Source organism: Anabrus simplex, chromosome X, assembly GCF_040414725.1.
Source record: "Anabrus simplex isolate iqAnaSimp1 chromosome X, ASM4041472v1, whole genome shotgun sequence".
In the NCBI taxonomy this organism is placed as follows: Eukaryota; Metazoa; Arthropoda; class Insecta; order Orthoptera; family Tettigoniidae; genus Anabrus; species Anabrus simplex.
The window spans coordinates 215,459,415-215,474,915 of NC_090279.1; the positions used below are offsets into that span (position 1 = coordinate 215,459,415).

Consider the following 15,501-nt stretch of genomic DNA (forward strand, 5'->3'; position numbering starts at 1 on the left):
ACCTCTCATCTTCCATTCTGTCGTCTCTACCCCACACACTGGTCTCTCCAACACCACTACAACAGTTCCTGGTTCAGACCTCGGTGGGACACTAGCAACAGCCAACACCTCTTTCACGACTAAGTATTTTGTATTTTCCACCTTGTCGATACATTAATTGCTTAAGGGAACTTATTGGTTAAAAGTGGTACATGTTTCGTGTATTATTAACATCTTCAGCCACATAACACTGTTTAGATGAAAAATTCATATATTGACAAAGTATCAATGCTTGAGAGGAAGTGTCCTTAAAATTAACTTATCTTCTTAATTAGATCCTCTAACATCAGGCATAAAGTCAATATTGTTTCTTCTTCGTCTTCTTCTTCTTCTTCTTCTTCTTCTTCTTCTTCTTCTTCCTTGTCTGATCTGGATGTTGACAATCATCAGGCCTATTGTAGTGTTGTTTGCAGATCTTCAAAACAATTTGGCAGATGATAGGTCAAACCACTGATTGAGGTTTATCAGCCAGGTTATCCAATGTCGTTCGGGACGTATTTTAGTGAATATCTTGCATTGTGTGATGATTTGGAGTATTCAGTATTTTTCCTCATTGCACATGACATGTCCAAAATATTCTAGCTTGCACTTCTGTGAGCTCACTAGAGCCAAAATCAGCTAACTTTTTTGACATCAACATTCCGAGACCATTTGCCAAACACTATAACTGTTGGACAAGGTGGGCTTACCCTCTGTGTACAAACAAACTATCAGGCTTTCTCTCTTTATAATGTTAGAAGAGCTATAGGTGATGTGATGATGAGAGCCTACCTGCCAATGTGCTAGAGAGAGAACCTGTAGTTCATTTGTGTCTTTCCTTTCCGTTCCCTCTTTATTCAACAAGGGTAGTTCTGTCTGCCTTGTAAGCTTCCTTTGTCTTTTTGTATCCGTACTTATTTTCACTTACATGTATAATTTTGGTTTGTGCATCTTTCAGATGATCAGGACGATGTGGAGGGGCGAGAAAATGCTCACAATATCGATCTGAACCGGAACTTCCCTGATCAGTACTTTGTCAATAAGGTTGGTTGCATTTATTTCTTTTTGGCATTGTAACACATGTAATCTAGTATTTCTAGTATATTCATACTTTTTATGGAAATCTAGTACTTTCTCTGAGGCACGTAGAAAATGGTGTTTATAAGAAAGCGCAAAATGAATATTTGAGGTTTTATGGTACGCTATATTATTAACACTATGCGCCCAGCAGTAGTAATATTACTACCACACGGTGTGCACCTGAGTGCCGCTGTTAGTAATACTGCTACCACGAAATTTGAAATTCAGCCACGTGAAAGCTATTCACGTAATTAAATAATTTTTTGTTTTAATATGTTGTCGATTTCCTTTACTATCAATAGGTGGTGTTATCGATCGATAATGATTCGTGGTGCAACCTAGGGACAGTGTTTTGTAGCCATGTGCACTCAGCTAGATCTTATTTAATTGCTGACATTGTGCTTAAATTTATGTGCGTGTGTTCTCTAATGGTGAATTACTGTATGTGACTTCACAGATTTAGAATGAAAGGGTAGTGAATCGACAGTCTGCTTTCGTCTCTCAGTCGATTTATACTGTATATTGAGATATGGATGTCCGTGTATACTCTGAGCATTGCACATGATGATGACATGATTGAAGTACCCTCAGCAAGAAGGAGCCACAAGAAATCCAAACTATCAGCAGTAGTGGACTATAACAAATTCAAAATTGGTGATGTTAAGTCCGACCAATTGCTGGCATATTATGCATTCACAAGGAAGTCAATCAAGTGGTGGAAAAAATTGCTCTTCCATTTGTTTGATCTTGCCATAGTGAATGCCTATATACTGTACCATAAGGCTAGTTCACAAAAGCTTCCCCTATCAAAATTTTGTGAACATTTGGCAGGTGATTTGGTGAGTAGTGTTGGGGCTGAAATTACTGAAGAATTACGAGCATCATATGCGCTAAGGCTAGTAGTTAGAGATCATTTTCTACACAGAATACTTGCAGTGGGCATGAAGAAGGAAGGATACGCCAGAGTACATACAAGGTTTGTCACGACAAGTCGAAAAACAACACCAGCCGTGCTGTGAAGAAAATGACAACCGTAAATTGCTGTAAATGTGATGTAGGTCTTTGCATAGGAGAATGTTTTGAGTGTTACCGTTAGAAAGATAGGTACTGGGAATAACTGTGTAATTCTGTTGTATGTCCTTGCTGGCGAGATGTAGTGTATATAGTGCACTATGTCTTCTGGTGTGGACTAGAATAAATTTGTTACTTTCATTGACCTGTCTCAGTCTCATCCTTGGCTTTGACAATATGAAAGTGACTGTGGTATGAGTGGTGCTAGTAATACCATTCCTTGTGCAGCCAGTCCCTGTTATGAACGGTATGAAAATACCACTCATAGGTTCAGTTGGTGTGTGCATTTCAGTGGGCTTGGCAGACTGATACATGAGCAACTTCTGACTCGGTGAGGAAAGCAACAGGAAACTTCATCACTCCTCATTTCCCTAGTATGCCTCTTCAGTGATGCCTAGGCCATCTATAACAGCTGTTGGCATAGCTGTGGAGGATCAAACCAGCCTTCGGGTTGAATACCCAACATAAAACATATGATTCTGTTGTTCAGTGACTGTGAATTAGAAATTCAAGTGCGTGAACAAGGATAATAGAATGTACCAATATCGTAGCTTGAGTTTCTTTCCAATGCTGAAGGTAAGCATTTTTGAATTGATTTCATGTGATAGTCCACTTTTTCTGGAATATGTATATGAAATTGTTTATGTATATTGCAAAAACTGACAGAACTGGGTTTTTTCTGAGAGTTCAAAACATGCTGGTACAGGGTAGGGACGCTATCTTGACTCGTCCAGGCTCATAGTGTTAATCTAGAGACCATCTCTGGAGATATATATCTCGATACTGTGCTCTCTTATTCCTACACATCTAACCTTTCTGGACCTTGCCACATGAACTTATCTGGAGGGCACTCTTGAGCCTATGAATTTTCAGAAGTCTATATCCAGTGGGTCAGGATTTGACAAGTACTGTTCATTGCCCGGCAGGAACGTTGCCTCCATATCCAGTTGGTGTTGGAGTCCACCAAGGATCTGCACTTTTACCTCTGCTGTTCATTCTGTGCATGAACACAGTAATGTCAGATATTCACACACCTCGTCCATGGACAATGTCATATGCTGACAATGTGTTTCTTGTAGATAAATCCAGTGAGAACCTACAAGAAAGGATACAGAATTGGAATGATCACTTGAGTGAAAGTGGTCTGTGCCTCAGCATTGAGAAAATTGACTGACTACCTTGAACACGATCCACAAACCATGAGGGTTAATGGTCAAGATCTCTTTAAAAACACCCAGTTTAAATTCCTCAGTTCCTACATAAACTCAGATGGCGAAATGCTTCTTGATGTTTGAGCACAAGTAAACTCGGCGTGGTTGAATTGGCGACAAGTCACCGGTGTTCTCTGCAATAAGAAAATACCCGATTATCTCAAGGGGAATGTGTATAAATCCAGACATGAGCAAGCCCTGTGTGCAATGGGGATGAAAATGCTACATTGGTCTTTAGGACTTCTGAAACTAGACCACATCCATAATGACCATGTCAGACAACAGAGGGGAATTGCACCAATTTTGGGCAAGATGCAAGAAGCTCTTCTCAGATGGTATGGTGGTGATTTTTTTTCTCTTTATAAGTTTTTACAAGTTGAGTATTGAATAGGTGGAATAATAAATTTATTGTTTTTACTTTCATTTGATCTTCAATACGGGTTTTTAAAATGAGAATAGTCACTTGTGAAGTTGCTTTACGTCACACCGGCGCAGATAGGTCTTCTGGTGACGATTGGACAGGAAAGGGCTAAGAATGGAAGGAACGGGCCGTGGCCTTCTGTTCATCCCCGGCATTTGCCTGGTGTGAAAATGGGAAACCATGGAAAACCATATTCAGGGCTGCCGACAGTGGGGTTCAAACTCACAATCTCCCGAATACTGTATACTAATAATACCAACTGTCAACTAGGAATGAGTTAGCTGGAAAATTTATAATGTCCAATAACGGACCATTTATATTGGTATTACAAATTTACTCATTCGGGACAAATATTTCATGTTTCCTATGGGAATCAACACCTATATCATACTGGATACTAGTCGCACTTAGGCGACTGCAGGTATCGAGCTTGGTGATTATTGTTTTAAGAAGAGGTACAACTAGGCAACTATCCTCACTAATCAGAGAGAGAAAATGGAAGGTATCCAACACTTCAAAAAATGAAAAATGAAGATATCCGCCAAAGAAAGATGAAGGGCGTGAAAGTGAAGACTTCCTAGGCCTCGAATACTATAATACCGTCAGGGTCGGAAAAGAACAAGAGCTGACCAAGGGAGGTTGGATAGGATAGATGAGAGTGAGGAGCCTGGCATAAGTAAGTGAAAGTGATACCAGGACTCAGCTAGAGGCCCCGTGGTCGCCAACCCACGCTCCCAAGTTGAGAACCCCCGAGGCCCCTTCTAGTCGCCTCTTACGACAGGCAGGGGATACCGTGGGTGTTATTCTACTGCCCCCACCCACAGGGGGATCAGATGGTATGGACATGTCATGAGAAGAGATGATCGGTTACTCAGACAGCTGTCCAGTACAACCTAGGAGGAAATCGACCACGTGGCCGTCCCAAGAAACGGTGGCTTGATCGTCTGAAGGAAGATGTGAAGATTGTGGGTGCCAGTCCTGATGATGCCCTTAACAGGACCAAATGGAGAATAATGTGTAAAGTAGTGCAGTATCGTGGGAAAAACACTAGGAGGAGGAATAGGAAGGAGAAGAAGAAGAAGACTGTACTCTCTTAAACATTACTTTTCTCATGCTCTAAGAGTCATGAGAAGTTGCTCATTTCCTCGACAAAACTATACAGAAGATTTTAAATTTTAGGCTCGATTTCCAACCACTTTTTTTATTCGTGTCAGAAGTATCATACTACACAGTGATAAACGTAACTAAATAGAGAAATTATGTACACTTCTCTGCACAGACACGTGAAATTAATTAGAAATTATTACAAATATAAGATTACTACGGAAGCATGTACCATATATCAAGAAATGTTTATGATGTGTAGACAGCCACAGCAGTAATTTGCCCCAGATCGGGCAACATTAGGGGTGGCTGAGTTTAGGTCTTCCATGGTGCATGTTGACAGGCACAAGATATACTGATAAAGGTGCTGAATTATCTGTTGCCCTCCACAATCGGAGAGTGTTATATCAGATGAAAAAACCCATTTATGCAGCTTCAGCGTAGATGTGCCGACTTCTATGTAGTGCCTTCCATATTATCCAGCTATTCTTGTGACCACATGGGAGGTTCTCTTGTGATTTCATCCAGTTTAGAGGTGGTCTGTTCTTCCTTTCCATATTTTGATCCTGGTGGTATCTTCCTTCCCTTCAAGTTTGATGGTTGTTCGAAGGAAACATTTCGTAGATTTAAGGATAGGTTGAGTAAAGGAGTACCCACAGAGTGGGTGTGCTTCTGATGTAGACACCTGGAGTCTTTCTTTATTCACCACTGTGTCTCTAAAAATCTCACCAGGAGTGATCCCAGCTAAATAGTGAATTTTCTCACTGGGAGTAGGTTTCAGGCAGCTAGTAATAATTTTGTAACTTTCGTCGAGTGCATTGTCGACCTGATTTGTATGGGCTGACTTATACCGAACTAGGCTGGCATATTCGCCTGGAGATTAGCACTGGGCCAAAGCTGATGTTCTGAGTGTTTGTGGTCACAGTTGGTTCCCGACAGCTTCAGGAGAGTATTGTTTCCTGGAGATACCTTGTGCTATACATTTTGCAAGTTAGTGTACAGTCTAGAGTAACTCCCAAGTATTTGGGAGTAAAACAGTGATTCGCTAAATCTCCCTTTCAAGATACTTGAAGTTTCTGAGATGTCTGAACATGTCACAGATGAAACACACAAATTTGAATTTTAATAGGGATGGGTTTGAGTTGATGGTAGTGGTGGTTTTGAGATGAAGTACAACTAGGCAACCATCCTCTATTAACTCTAACTAGAGAGAAAAAAATTTAAGGCATCCAATACTTCGAAAAATGAAGATATCGACCAGTGAAAGACAAGGACCATGACGAAGGTCATGAAAATGGTCAAATGCTTTAATATTATTGGGGTTGGAATAGAACAAGATTTGACCAAGAAAGGTCGGTTAGGATATATGGAAATGAGGAGCCTGGTTTAAATTGATTTTTGTTGTAGCATGTTCCAAGCTCTTCCGAGGCATCAGTTAGAGATATCCCTACTTCTTCAAACTCTGTTTGAGTGGCAAGTGGCAGATCATCATATGAAATAACCAACAGGCCTCCAATTATACCATTATTCTCCTTGTTTCATTTCATTTTCAGTTTGTTATCGCAGGTGGAATGCAAGAAGTGCCCCTTTGTAAACTCGTTTCGACCATGCATCAACTCTAGGAAAATTTTTCTGAAAAAGCTAGTACACTATCTGATCAAATGCAATTTTTAAAACAGTATACATTGAAATCTTTTATGCATTGTTTAAAAGTTTCAGAATTTTATTTTTCCAATTTTTGTAGGGTAACTTTTCCTTGGCTCGGGTTGATTGGATAATTGCAAACTTTGTTGCGTTATATCCAGTTTATGTCCAATTCAGTTTTCGTATATCAGTTTTTATGTATTTCAATTAGAGAGCTGGTTTTTGAGAAACATTTTCTTAAATTGGGCCCATGGTTGAAACACATTTTAAAATGGGCACTTCTTGCATTTCACCTGCGATTTTAAAAAAATAAAACAACCTCGTGTGAAATAAAGTGAGAAAAATGATGGTGTTACTGGATTTTCTGTAGGCCCATTCATTAATTCATAAACAGCCTCCAAACTTGAGTGCATATAGTATTTTGGTCATCAGTAAGTGTGTGACAGTAATCATCAGGGTAAGTTTTAAGGCATAGCAGCATTGCAGAACAGAGGTATCTCACCAGCATGTCACACTATGAAATTGAGAAGGACAGACCTTCCAAGAAACATCCAAGCATGTGCTTTCAGATGATCTTGTGATATTTCGAAACTCTCTGATTTCATTTCCCATCCCTAACTTTTGTATACAAACTCAAGTCATAAGCAGAGAGATAGGTACATGAAAGGAGCGCAATGATAGCTCAGTGTGGGAAGAAGAGAAGTGGATAATTTCCACATCTTTGTACGCTGCCGTCTCTACTCATTAACCCATTTTCTTCTCAGCCCCTGATGAGCCTTATATCACCTGAATTCATTTTAACTTATGTCTCTTCCGTTGTTTGAGTTTATCCACCTTTCTTTTTATTCTACACTTTGTGCATCCAGACAGGAGATCTGTTGTTGCTCAGCCTTCTGATGAAGCTGGGATGCTGAAACAAGCTTGTTGGGAGTTGAGAAGAAATGGATGTAGAAGAACTAAGATTGACGAGGGAAGAGCCTATCTGTTCGAAGACAATAGTATACGAAAATGTGGGGAGATTTTCCTTTTGTGTTTCTGTTTGTCTCTTCTTTACACAATGACCTGTCACTGTGTTCATCCTATTATGTGTTCCTTTTCATATTTCTATCTGTGTACATATTTTATGTTGTGATTTGACACTTATTTTGTTCCTTTCCAATCATCCTCCTCTTCCTTTCCCCTTATCCAGCTCTTACCGGCTCAGGGCATTTATAGCACTTCTCCATCTTCCTTTCTCCTTCCTCCATTCCTCTTCCATCATTTTGTCCCAGTCCAGGTTTCTTCTTCTTGCACTCCTCTTTATTGAATTCCACCTTGTTCTAGATCTTCCTCTTATTCTCTTTCCCTTAAACTTCATCTCCATCATCTGTTTTGGTGTTATTTTTTCTTCCATCCTCTTTATATGTCCAAACCATTTTAGTTTATTCTTATCAATTCTCTCATTTATATTTTCCATCCCAACTTCTTTTCTCTCACATCTTCGTTTTTACATTATCTCTTTACACTTCCTTATTCCAGACATGGTTTCTTGGTAGAATGCATTGCCCTGTTGCTCCTCTTGCTAATCTCCATGTCCAATCTTGTATTCTGCATTAATTCACTCCCTAGGTATTTGTTGCTTGTTGTTTGAAGGGACCTAACATCCACATCATTGGTCCATCCTAGATATTTGAAACTGTCAACAATTTCAAGGCTTTACCCACCAATTTTAACAATGCCTTTCCCTTGTCTCTCCTCTCTTCATATCATCATGGTCTTGCTTTTCTCTGCACTGATTTTCATACCATACTTTTCAGTTTTCTTGTTCAGTACATCATGTTGTTCTTGTAAACCCTTGCTGTTTGTTCCCCAGACCACAATATCATCTGCAAATACAGTGGAACCTCGATATCTCGAATCACCTCGGGAGATAAATTTTATTTTGAGTTGGGCCGAGGACCTTCGATGTTAGGCCCCTTAAAACAACAAGCATTATTATTTCGAATCGAAATTTCGAGATATAGAGAATACCGTTGAAATGAAATGGCATATGGCTTTTAGTGCCGGGAGTGTCCAAGGACATGTTCGGCTCGCCAAGCGCAGGTCTTTTGATTTGATGCCCGTAGGTGACCTGTGCGTCGTGATGAGGATGAAAATATGATAATGAAGACGACACATACACCCAGCCCCCTTGCCAGTGAAATTAACCAATGATGGTTAAAATTCCCGACCCTGTCAGGAATCGAACCCTGTGACCAAAGGCCAGAACGCTAATCATTTAGCCATGGAGCCGGACGAGAATACCGTTTTTGAGCATGTATAGCACATAATTGAATCATATTATGTATCTACTGGCTTATATTGAATACATTATTTTTAACGGTATTTAAAAGTATACAAACAACCTCTCTTTTATGGCATCACTTTAATTATAACCCTTATTAAAGCAACTTTTTAGAAGACAGGATACGGTACATACAGTAGGGAAACAAGAAACATACCTCCTTTAACACCTTTGGAAAATATCCATGAGTCTCTTCTCTTTGTTACTGTTAACCTTTCCTCCCTTCACGTTGAAACTTCTCAATACGACGCAGCTGAGATTCGTAAATGGAGCTCGTCATCCGCGACTTCAGGGGTTGCTTTCGTACATGACTGGTAATTAATTTGCACGTGAGAAACAGCGAGGCTTCACTGGTTTTTCGATCTCTAGAAGTTTTAGTTTTTCGGTTCCTGTCATATTAGCTCCCAGCATCACTGTAACCCTTTCTTTACTTGTTAACTGTTCCTCACAAACCACAGATGCTGTATTACACAGTTAATGTTGCACAAAATTCGAATTACAGAGTACTTTTGCTTCAAGGGAAGAAATGTTTGCTTAGAGAAATTCGTGGAACCGAATTTCGAGTAATAGAAAAATAAATACATGTGAAGAATAGGACAAAGTTTAAGTTACTTCGAGATATCAAGGTTCAACTGTAGTAATAACTTCATCTCCCTATTCCCATATGTTTCCTTTGTCTCCTTTACAATTTTGTCCATAACCTTTAGAAACAAAAGATGCAACAGCACACTCCTCTGCCTTAGCCCAGTTTCATTTGTAAACCGTTCTGTCTTTCCAAACAGTCTGTCTTCATGTATACCAGTCCTGATGATCCAAGTTCCTTAAATGAATTAACTGAATCTACATACGCAGGTATATCAATTGATATGTGATTCCATTTCTAGCTCAACAGGGTCCAGGAGCCTGAGACGACAGCTCTCATGAAGTGGATGAAGTCTTACCCGTTTGTGTTGTCGGCCAACCTGCATGGCGGTGCCTTGGTAGCCAACTATCCCTACGATGACACTCCACGGCAGATGGTCGTGAGCGAGAAGCCCAATCCCACTCCTGACGACGCTGTCTTCCAGATGCTAGCCAGAACATACGCAGATGTAAGTGCGACGTGTCATTTGATTGATAGACTAATACATGGCTTGCTAGGGAAACAACACTTTATTACTACCATCATCGTCTGTGAATATCTACCCCTTAATCCAGTTTCCAGGTACTGGATTAGGGATGAGGTGAGATTATATACAACATGTTTTTATGGCTAGATGCCCTTCCTGTCACCAACCTCAGTTGAGGAGCCATTAAAGGTGAAATGAATGATAGTGAATGAATTTGGGTAATGAGGTCGAAAGAATCAGCTATATATAGATATATAACGTGTTCTGACCTCAGGCGGATCTTCACACAAAGCGTTCTCCATGCACTCCTGTCTGCAGCCTTCCTCTTAGTTTCTTCGTAATTTCCTGCTATTTTGACACTGTCCACTATAATACCAATATAAATGATCATCATCACCTAACAATACATTTCATCTTCACCATCCACTATTTTATTAGAAGCTCGTTTCTCTTATTTGTCCTTTTTTATTGTTCCCACTTCTGATGCTGACCTGTTATTGTGTTTATCCTAAACATGTCCCTATCTTTGTATGTATGACTTGATAGTCCCTTGTTTGTTCCTTTCCATTACGTTTTTTATGTGCGCGTATGCAATGGAAGTTTCTTCAAAGGCAACATTTTATCTTGAATTATAGTGTCTTTGTTGGCTGTTCCGTACGATCATATTCCTTTAACATCTGGAATGTTTGTTTCATCATTTAGGCACATCCTGAAATGCATTTGGCAAAACCTTGCCCTTACCTGCCAATAGAACACTTTCCTGGTGGTATCATCAACGGTGCCAAGTGGTACGTGGTAGCGGGTGGCATGCAGGACTGGAACTATGTCAACACGAACAGTTTCGAGATCACCATTGAGATGGGCTGCACCAAATTTCCCCCTGCCGACCAGCTGCCGGCCTTCTGGCGGGACAATCGTGAGGCACTCCTCTCCTTCATGGAACAGGTATGTCTCCTTCTCGCACATGCAACCCATTTTATACCATTATTTAATCACATTCTTCGCTATGAAAAACATTGAGTCAGAGTACGAGGGCTTGAATTATGTAAGAAATGAAAATTAAAATAATATGTCATGTACAAGAGAAAAAGGATTTTTTTTTTTCAATATGCGCTCTTAATAATTATAAAAATCAAGGTACAAAAAGATGTGAGAGGAGGTTTTCCCCAACCCTAATAATTTTTAAATTATACTCCGAATCTAATTGCCTTTGATGAAATTGATTTCCAAATGAAGATCAAGGAGAACGCTTGCTGACAGTTTAGAAAACATTCAGTTTGTTTTAATAGTATCTACAAAGTATGCAAGGACTTCGGTCTTGAAATAAACATTCAGAAAACATTCATGTAATCAGTAAACAGAAAATAGGCAACACTATTACCATTCTGGATGAAGATACCATTGAAAGGCTGTTGCATTTCACAAATGTCGGATGCTGACTAACACAACAGTGCAGTTCCACTGTAGACATCAAAACCAGAATCGGCATTGCAGTTAGTGTGTTTGTGAAATTAATTCTTTGGCATACCTTGCCGCCTGGCAGACAGCAGCACGTGCAGTAACCATTCATACACAGATGCCTGGCAGGCGTTCTACTGAGAAGTAAGCTTTCTGCAACTAATTCAAGCTTTCTGTCCAGCAGGCAATCGCTCTACAAGTAGGGTGATTAACTGATATTATGGGATAGTCAGAGTGAATTGGGCAGTGATATAGTGTTAGAGAATTATACAATTTTATTTACTAACAGTGAAAGTTATAACAGCATAATAAAAAATTTCACGTCGAGTGATGATGCGTTTGAAGGTGGTGATGATAATGAAGTCCATCCTGCTTACAAAAACACTAAGGAGGAGGGCTGGGAATGGAGTAAAACAGGTGATAAACCTTACAAATATGGTTTTATATGAAATTCTGGAATAAAATCAATCGTAAACGGGACCCTCCCTCCAGATCCCTCCCCTCTAGACATTTCTCAACACGTGGTTCACAACTGTTTATGGGATGAAGAAACTACTGAAAGAAACAGTTTTGCCAATCACTTATTCACAGAAAAAATCCCAACTCAACCTATATGTATTCACTGAGCACATTTCACAAGGTTTATAACTCCAGAGAAGGCCGTGACTGTGGTGAAAGCAAGACCGGCAAGAAAAGTGCAATGAGATACGAGTGTGAAAAATAATTGGTGGCTTTGCATTTTCCGGAGTGTTTTAGGGTGTTTCACACTGTTAAAAACTTTCAAATTGTTCTTCTAAGTGCTGCACTTGATCACATCAAACAGGGGTATGATTAAAATTCAGTATGTTGCGGATTACATCTATAAATCGTAGAAGTGTAAAACCATATGGTATACACGCACATGCTCAATACATTAAATTTAGTATGTTAATGGGTTGAAACAGCTAGAGGTGTCAAAATTGGACACTAAAGGCTTCATCAGTGATCCATCTGCAAGCCTTTGAAGTGTGGATGTATAGCAGAATGTTGAAGATCCCTTGGGTAGACCCTGTCACCAACCAAGAGATATTCCATCACTCGGGACAAATTAAAATACAGGAAAGGAGTCTAATTTAGTCTTCTCTGTACCTTCTGTGTCCGGCTAAATGGTTAGTGTGCTGGCCTTTCCTGCTGGGTTGGGATTTTAACTTTGATTGGTTAATTCCTTTGGCTCGGTGGCAGGGTATTTGTACTGTACTGAGGGCCCCGTCCTCATTGATGCAGTTGTATGGCAACCATTCTGCCATAAGACCTGTAGTCTTTACAAAACCCTAGGTGCTCTTTAAAACAGGCTAATAAGAATTATACATCTCTTTTTAAAGCTTTTATTTATTTAGCATATGGCATAAAATCTACATATATATATATATATATATATATATATACATACACACAATTGAATACATTACAATAACAAGAAAACAATTTCATATCAGGATGTCCAGCCCTTCTATCCACTCTAATACTGCCTTTGATGGAATGAAGAAATCAGCCGAGATACCCGAGTATGCATGTAGCTTGCAGCTGCCGACAATGTGAGCGATAGTTTGCCGTGGGACACCACAGTCATGTTCCCCTTGTGGAGTGAGTCTTTGCATCTTCCATGGCCTATCCAAACTCTGTTAAGCAGTACATGAAATGCACTAATTATTTGCACACCAGAAAACATGTTGTGTTTTCCAGCGGTCTTTCCAAACTTTCACAGTGGGACGTACTGACAATCGAACACAAGGACGACAATACAACTGACGGCACAACACCGTAAACACTCAGTTTCGATTGCCAGTACTACCACAAGAGAGAATAGAGGCCATCCCAGCACGAAATCATGCCAACTACTTAGGTTACGCCTCAATCAAAACACGAGACACAGGACAGGGAAGCGATGGAATCTGAGCAAAACCAAAGGTTGAATGAACCTTAACAGATGGTGGATCCAGGGGAATAGGATAGAGCAATTCATGTGAAATACCATGAAACACTAAATATTTTTAACCACATAAAAATTTAATAAATAAGAATATTTAAATAGAGGAGAGTAACGCCCATAATTAATTCATTATTTTTAAAAAACCACGAAGTTAAAGTAAATAAATTAAATAAAGAGTAAGAAGAAATCAATTCTTTCACTGAAACAATATTAAATCACAAATAATTTAATACCTTTTAAAAATATTTGCACACGAACTGCAGTTCCTTTTTTTGTCGTTCCTTTAAAAAAACTTTTTAATCGATGGTCATGTGACTATACCAGTTCCAGAACTCTCAGTAAATACCATTTTAAAAAAAAGAACGGGGTACTCCTTTTAGTCAACATAATTTTTCTGCTTGAATATTGGATTGCATAAAAATAACAACTCCATTTAAAGGTCACACAAGAAATAAAATAAAGAAAATAAACCAGAAGGGAAGGTGAAACATCTCAACCAACAAAATGCAAAATACCACAAATGGCAGGAGGAAACTAGAAATTTACAAGTCTGCGACATGTCAAAACATGACATATTCACACCAAAAATAATTAATTTCACAAAACCGAAAAAATATCGTAGAGATCACATTCCTAAAATCACCTCGACAATGCTACTTAATATGAGGTACAATAAACCACAGTTGTTGTAACCAAGGTTGAAGTTTACAAAACACAACTTTTATTGCTTCACTTTATGATATTTACACAAATAACTGAAATTTATTTTGAAGCAAAAATGAATATTGAATCTTGAGAAAAGTCTGTCTTTATACAATATGTACAGGTTTACAGTCTTTATATACACTCCTATCTTGAAAAGATAGTCTTTGTGAATTGACACGTTGATAGTCGAGAACTATCTGGCACACTAACATAAATGTCTTTGAGAGTCCTTGTTTGTTGAAGTGCCTGAATTCCTAAAAAGCAAGTTCAATTGATTGAAGAAATTCCACCTAGCGAAACTAAGGGAGCTTGCGTAAATTAGGGAATGAAAATGGCTTGTAAAGGAATTACGGAACATAGGCAGCGGAAACAGGTAAGGGAGCGGTGACCAGAGGTGAAACCTCGTACTGCCAGAAATTCAGTCCACCTGGTCGAAGCACATTTTCAAGAGGAGTAGCCTCCGTGCTCGACGTAGGGTGTATTCTGGAGCTGGACACCGGGGCAAGTGGGCAAGTGAGCAGGCAGGGAGCTCCTATTTATAGTACACTCGATGGTCAGGCACGCGCACTGAGGGCTGCGCGTCGAAGCTAGCAGAATGATACACAGGCGCGCGTTCAGCTGGCTGGCGGAGCGAGAAGAGAGCGCCGGACATACAACACCCTCCCCTCCTAAATACGCCGGTACGGCGTGAAACGGCGGCGGCGCTGGCGGCGACTGCGATGCTGGGGCGGAGCTGCTGATTTCTCTGTTGTATTGTCCGGAGCTGGAACTGGGCGGAGTGGCGCTGTCTCGTCCTGAAAGGAACCCATTGTTATTAAATGATCTAAGGCGCGTTCAGCAATAGATTTATCAGGTTTAGCAATAGCATCAATAGCTGGACAGGGGCGGTAGCGCAGACGTATCTGATCTTGATGGCGGCAGATACGTTTCTCCGTAGTCTGTATCTCGTATAGACGATGACCCAAAGATCTGCAGATGACTCCAGGTATCCAGAGTGGGTTGGATTTGAATGTCCTGGTGTAGACCTTGGCGTTGAGGGAGAACTTCGTTGGTGATGTCTTATGCTGGGCCGGAAGAGGCTGTAACAGAGAAAGTAAAGTTCTGTGAGGTCGTCCATGGAGCTTCTGCGCAGGAGTGATATTATCAGCGCCGGGTAGAGTTCTGTAGTTGTTTAAGAGTTGGAGCAAGGCTTGGTCTTTAGTTAAGCCTGAAGAGACAGCTTTCTTCATACTTCTTTTAAACGTTTGTACGAAGCGTTCAGCTTCACCATTAGATTGAGGGTGAAAAGGTGGTGCTAGGATATGACGAATGCCATTATGTGTACAAAAGTTCTGAAAAGCAGTAGCTGTAAATTGAGGTCCGTTGTCTGAAATGAGTACTTGCGGTAA

At 40.0% G+C, this 15,501-nt stretch overlaps 1 protein-coding gene across 1 annotated transcript in view; it reads left to right on the forward strand.

Annotated features, from left to right (window-relative positions):
- Positions 1–15,501, forward strand: part of LOC136886351 (carboxypeptidase D) — a 165,738-nt gene that overhangs the window by 72,944 nt on the left and 77,293 nt on the right. Inside the window, exons 8-10 of the mRNA XM_067159090.2 lie at positions 977–1,062; positions 9,757–9,963; positions 10,684–10,926. Coding sequence (XP_067015191.2) covers positions 977–1,062; positions 9,757–9,963; positions 10,684–10,926 — 536 coding nt within the window. The remainder of the gene's footprint in view (positions 1–976; positions 1,063–9,756; positions 9,964–10,683; positions 10,927–15,501) is intronic.